The sequence below is a fragment of the Bufo gargarizans genome, chromosome 5, assembly GCF_014858855.1.
Source record: "Bufo gargarizans isolate SCDJY-AF-19 chromosome 5, ASM1485885v1, whole genome shotgun sequence".
NCBI lineage: Eukaryota > Metazoa > Chordata > Amphibia > Anura > Bufonidae > Bufo > Bufo gargarizans.
This window is the reverse complement of record NC_058084.1, coordinates 97,273,573-97,279,572: the sequence shown is the minus strand read 5'-3', so window position 1 is coordinate 97,279,572 and position 6,000 is coordinate 97,273,573. Positions and strand designations below refer to the sequence as shown.

The window sequence follows — 6,000 nt, the reverse complement described above, 5'->3', positions numbered from 1 at the left end:
CTGGTTTAAATAAAATATTACATAATATTAACTATAAACTATAACTCCTGGAGTTAATATCATATGTGAAAGTATAAGAGCGTTTCTTAAGGCAATGAAAATATAATATACAATATGAGTTTAATCATAAACGGCTAGACATAAAGAACAACTATTATAACCCCTGGGAGTATTTATCTTCCCAGAAATATAAATCTTCAATTAGTAAACCAAAATACACAATTTTTCCCTTGTTTTATTGGAAAACATTACTAGAGCATAACATTTCACATAACTTAGATGCATGAATAAAATTATGCACAATAATATTGTGTATTATTATATGTACAGTATACATTTTTTTTTAAAAGACAGATTTTCAAACATTTACAGTTTCAAATCTTTATTGTTTTAAAACTCTACATGTCTTTGCAATACAATAATTTTGTTACTTGAGTATGGTTAATGTACAATGAAGTTCTTTTGCCTGAAACTCAACCATAAAATAAAATTTTATCAATATGATCTATTTAACATAACAAAGGATTTCCATATGGCCGGGGTTGCTTTAGTATGGTTTATGCTGTGTAGTGCTGTATACATTCTTCCCTTCAAAATGTCCTAAAAAAATCAACCAAAAGTGCATTGGAAAGCTGCGTTAACCAGGCAATATATATTTTTTTTCTTTCTTTTTTTAATTTCCTTATGATATTACCAAGCCACATTTTAGGTAAATAGTCAAATTCCAATATATATCATACTTTTTTTTCCCCATTTTTTTATTATTATTATTATTTTTATTTTATTTTATTTTTTTACGGAGGCAAACTCATAGTAAATAAAATGGTGATTATCTGCATGCCATACACACTTCCCTTTTGTTGGAAAAATTACAAGGGTTATAAAGGACGTGTTGAAGAGTGCCAGTACTTTAGATAAATGTGTTTCACAAAGAGACAAATGCTGGTAATAATGGTATAACTAACATTTAACATCTAAGTACAAGCTCATTTATATTTATCAGGCCGAAAGTATGGCTAAAATAAAAATGTAAAAAAAAAAAATATCCATATCACCTGCCCTTTGAAAGAACAAACACGTCTTGGTCCGCATTTCTATGGAGTTTGGATTAAAAAACAAACAAAACAAAAAAAAAAAAAACTGGCAAGATATAATGAACCCTCTCATGTAAGATTTACATTTCTTAAACCTAAAACCTGAAAATGAAATCATTATACAACACCATTAAGGTCCTGAATTCCAATCTTCGTAGAAAACGGGCGAGTAGATGTTTATGTTATGGATAGATATGAGTAAAACAGGGTATAAATGTGTGACAGTAATATAGGGGGGCAGTTTAAACCTTCTTGTTCCATGGCACTGCTTTCACGCGATAAAATTTTGTACCCAGGGGAACCTTAAATCGATTTTGAGCCTGAAATAAAGACACAAGGAAGACAGAGCCAACATTAGAAAAGAACACCAGTCAGCTCAAATACTACAAAGTGTGAGTGCTACGGCATTACCATAAGATACAATTTGGTTTGTATCATCAAATATTTCCTTATTTAGACGCTATAGGGTTTCAGTAGTGTTGTGGATATGTTGTGATGTATTTCTTGTGTGAAATACAGCTGTATATCACACAATATCTTACACTAGCTGCACTGTAGAAAGACCTTGGGTTCCAAATTGTGGGTTTCATAACATCAGTACTTGATAGCGCTGTGTCCATAGGGTGCAAGATGGTGTTGACTGCTTTTCTGCGCTTGGGCGTAACAGTTTATTTACTGTTCATGCGTAAGAAGAGGTTTTGCCCAGAGCAGCTCAGACAGCAATGACCAGGGTAAATCTGGTCAATCGCCACCATCTTGGACATAGCATGGGCCAAGTATTGATGTTTGTGCAGCCCACAAATGGGGACCGAAGGGCTGTCTGCAGCATGGTCGGCGTGTGAAATTGTCACAAATAGAGGTGGTATGTCACACAAGAAATACAACATATCTGTCAGAATTCTTACAAATGTAATTGTTAGAATTTACCAGTCTACAGCCAAGACTTTGCCATCAAAAAGAAACTCGATGGACATGATCGTGACCTAGTAAAGAATAGAAGCTGTGATCATAATCTGAACAGAACCTAGAAAGATATAGGTGCTGTTCCAAGATTTAAACTTAACAATCCACAAGACAGGCAATAAGGGTCTGGTCAGCAGGGGTCTTACTGCCGTCCCACTACCGATCACAAGGAAGTCTAGTGTTGCCCTGTATGAATGCAGCAGCAGTCAAGCATGTGATGCTCCATTCATCTCTATGGGACTGTCGAAGATGGCTGAGTGCTGTACTTCGCTTCTCTTCGACAGTCCCACAGGAAAGCACACATGCTCCACTGCAACATACAAGATGATTTTTTTTTTTATGGCATGTACACACCTGTAAAATTCTATTATTAAATGCAAGAAAATGCAAGAAAATCTCAGGTATTTAAACTTAGGATTGTACATGTACTTTAACTCTAGGATATTTACTTACAGTTGACCTGTTCTGTCAAAATACTAAAAAGAAATGGCAGCTACAAGCCATATCCTACACCCGGTTATGGACAATATCTGCACGGATTTGATTAATACCAGAACCCTCCATTCCCAAGTAAGTGAGACCTAAAAACCAACTGCGCTGCTTACCTTTTTTGCTTGGCAATATTCCTTTTCCATCACTTTACCAAGTACCCAGGGTCTTCTAGAGGAACCAGAAGCTACATAAAACAAGGAAGCACATAGAAAGCATAGTAAGCATTACATTTTAAGAATAATAGTAACGTTGAGTGATGATCTAAGAACAAAGCCACAACTGGCATACAGTGTACAAAATCTGGAATCAAAACCTTGTAAAAATGTATTGATGAGATTTTTATACTGATAACCGATCCTCAGAAGAGGTCATCAATATCAAATTAGTGGGATTCTGCACCCCCACAGATCAACTCTTCGGGTGCAGTTCGGGAACAAGAACGTATAGGTGTTCCACAAAAGTTATTGGCAAATGGAGATGAAGTTTCAGAATTTAAATTTTTTGTAAAATTTTCCATTTTAATCCATTTTTCCCAGTAACAAAGCAAGGGTGAACAGTCAAACAAAACTCAATATTTATTGCCCGGATTCTGTAGTTTACAGAAACACCCTATATGTGGTCGTAAACTGCTGTACGGGCACACGGTAGGGCGCAGAAGGAAAGGAATGCCATACGGTTTTTGGAAGGCAGATTTTTCTGGACTGTTTTTTTTTTTACCCCATATCCCATTTAAAGCCACCCCAGATGCACCCCTAGAGTAGAAACTCCAAAAAAGTGACCCCATTTTAGAAACTACGGGACATGGTGGCAGTAGTGTTGGTACTAATTTAGGGTACATATGATTTTTGGTTGCTCTATATTACACTTTTTGTGAGGCAAGGTAACAAGAAATAGCTGTTTTGGCACAGTTTTTATTTTTTGTTATTTACAACATTCATCTGACAGGTTAGATCATGTGATATTTTTATAGACCAGGTTGTCACGGATGCGGCGATACCTAATATGTATACCTTTTATTTATTTATGTAAGTTTTACACAATGATTTCTTTTTTGAAACAAAAAAAATTATGTTTTAGTGTTTCCATAGTCTGAGAGCCATAATTTTTTCAGTTTTTGGGCGATTACCTTGGGTAGGGTATGATTTTTGGGGGATGAGATGATGGTTTTATTGGCACTATTTTGGGGTGCGTGTGACTTTTTGATCGCCTGCTATTACACTTTTTGTGGTGTAAGGTGACAAAAAATGGCTTTTTTACAGTTTTTAGTTTTAGTTTTTTACGGTATTTATCTGAGGTATTAGGTCATGTGATAATTTTATAGACCAGGTTGTCACAGATGCGGCGATACCTAATATGTATACTTTTTATTTATTTATGTAAGTTTTACACAATGATTTCTTTTTTGAAACAAAAAAAAATATGTTTTAGTGTTTCCATAGTCTGAGAGCCATATTTTTTTACGTTTTTGGGCGATTACCTTGGGTAGGGTATAATTTTTGCGGGATGAGATGACGGTTTTATTGGCACTATTTTGGGGACGCGTGTGACTTTTTGATTGCTTGCTATTACACTGTTTGTGATGTAAGTTGACAAAAAATGGTTTATTTAGCACAGTTTTTATTTTAAATTTTTTACGGTGTTCATCTGAGGGGTTAGATTATGTGATATTTTTATAGAGCCGGTCGATACGGACGCGGCGATACCTAATATGTATACATTTATTTAGTTATGTACGTTTTACACAATAATATCATGTTTTAATGTCTCCATAGTCTGAGCATGATTTGAGCAGGCACCGGGTTCCGATCATCGCACACCGGGCGGCGGTGATCGGAAATACACATGACGTACCAGTACGTCATGTGTACTGAAGAGGTTCTCCAGGAATCAATCATATTGAAAACACTTAAATATTACTTTATTATTAATATATTCCCAAATAACTTTCATTAGTTATAGCTCATTTTGTCTGGGGAGCAATCAGGGGAAATAAAATGGCCGCCGTCCTATTACTACATGCAAAACTTGTCCTAATCACACAAGAAGACAAGTTACTTCAGAGCACTGAGTTTAAGAGCTGCCTCATTCTCCTCTCCTACAAGAATTATGATCCTGAATATATATGATAAGATCTTCAGTGGAATCTCTGCGAGAATGGAGTTCATGAGAAGATATGAAGTACAAAGAGGATGGATAGGACAGATTGTGGTAATGGAGACTGCATACAAGTGCTGCTGTTCACCAGCCACATCCTCATCTCCTCTTTGTACTTCATGTCTCATCATGAACTCCATTCCTACAGAGATTAAGCTGAAGATCATATTAAACTGTATTCAGGATCAAAATCCCTGACAAGTAGAGCAGAGAGGAGGCTGAGGCATCTCTTTAGTTCAGTGTTGTGAAGTAACTTGCCCTCTTGTGTGATCAGGACAGGTTGTGTGTATACTCATCGGACGGTGGACAATTTATTTCTCCTAATGATTGCTCCCTAGACAAAACAAGCCATTATCACTAATGAAAGGTATTTGGGAATATATTTATAATAAAGTAATATTTAGGTATTTGCTTTTTCTAAATGGAGAACTCCTTTAAAAACATGGGGATTTCCTGTTCCAGCATGATTGTGCTTCTGTGCACAAAGCAACGTCCAAAAACCCCAATGGGATAAATTGGAACATTGATTACGCTCCAGACATTTCCATCCAACACCAGTACCTGACTGAATGCTCTTTTGGTTGAGTGGGCACAAATTTCTACAGGCAAACTCCAAAATTTTGTGAAAAGCCTTTCCAGAAGGGTGGAGGCTGTTACAGCCACAAAAGGAGGACAAGGTCCATATTGTATGAACAACGATGGATTTGGAATGGGATGTCCAACCAATTCCTATAAGTGTCCACTTACATTTGGTCATGCAGTGTATCAATGACCCTGTTTTCTATGGGATTGTTTTCCCATTTCAAGTGTATACCTTTATGCATCATTATGACTATGGGAAGACCAAATATATTTAGAGTTTTACTGTTCCTTGTTCCCTCCAATTGTCAGAGCAATAAAACCACTGGGATTAGAGTTTTTAGGTGCAGGAATGTAGGTGTCAATCATGGCCACCCTCCATGTTGATGAGCATGACAGCACGGCTCTTATAACCATTTGCTCTTGATTTCCAAAGATGAGAGAGATAATAGCAGCCATTACAGCTCCTGCAGAGGCAGTCTAATAATCCCTACATCACTGCTCTAAAAATGTAAAACATTTCATAGATGTGCAACAGATTAACACAAACGTGCACTTTTAGGCCTCGTATCCGTTTTGCGGTATGCAAATTGCTGATCCACAAAATACGGATGTGGTCCATGTGCATCCTACAATTTTCACAGGACTCTGCAAAAACAAACAAGAATAGGACAGGTTTCATAATTTGTGGCCCAGGCGCATCGATGTGGACAGCACA

The 6,000-nt window shown here is 36.6% G+C and overlaps 1 protein-coding gene across 4 annotated transcripts in view; it reads right to left on the bottom strand.

Moving 5' to 3' along the window:
• Nucleotides 1-219: 219 nt before the first annotated feature.
• The window catches only part of RB1CC1 (RB1 inducible coiled-coil 1), a 140,815-nt gene continuing 135,034 nt past the window's right edge, over nucleotides 220-6,000 (bottom strand). For all 4 annotated transcript variants that reach the window (XM_044292711.1, XM_044292715.1, XM_044292714.1 and 1 more), the window contains 2 exons: nucleotides 2,663-2,733; nucleotides 220-1,414 (listed from right to left, as the gene is read on the bottom strand). In XM_044292711.1, coding sequence (XP_044148646.1) covers nucleotides 1,337-1,414; nucleotides 2,663-2,733 — 149 coding nt within the window. In that variant the 3' untranslated portion in view covers nucleotides 220-1,336. The remainder of the gene's footprint in view (nucleotides 1,415-2,662; nucleotides 2,734-6,000) is intronic.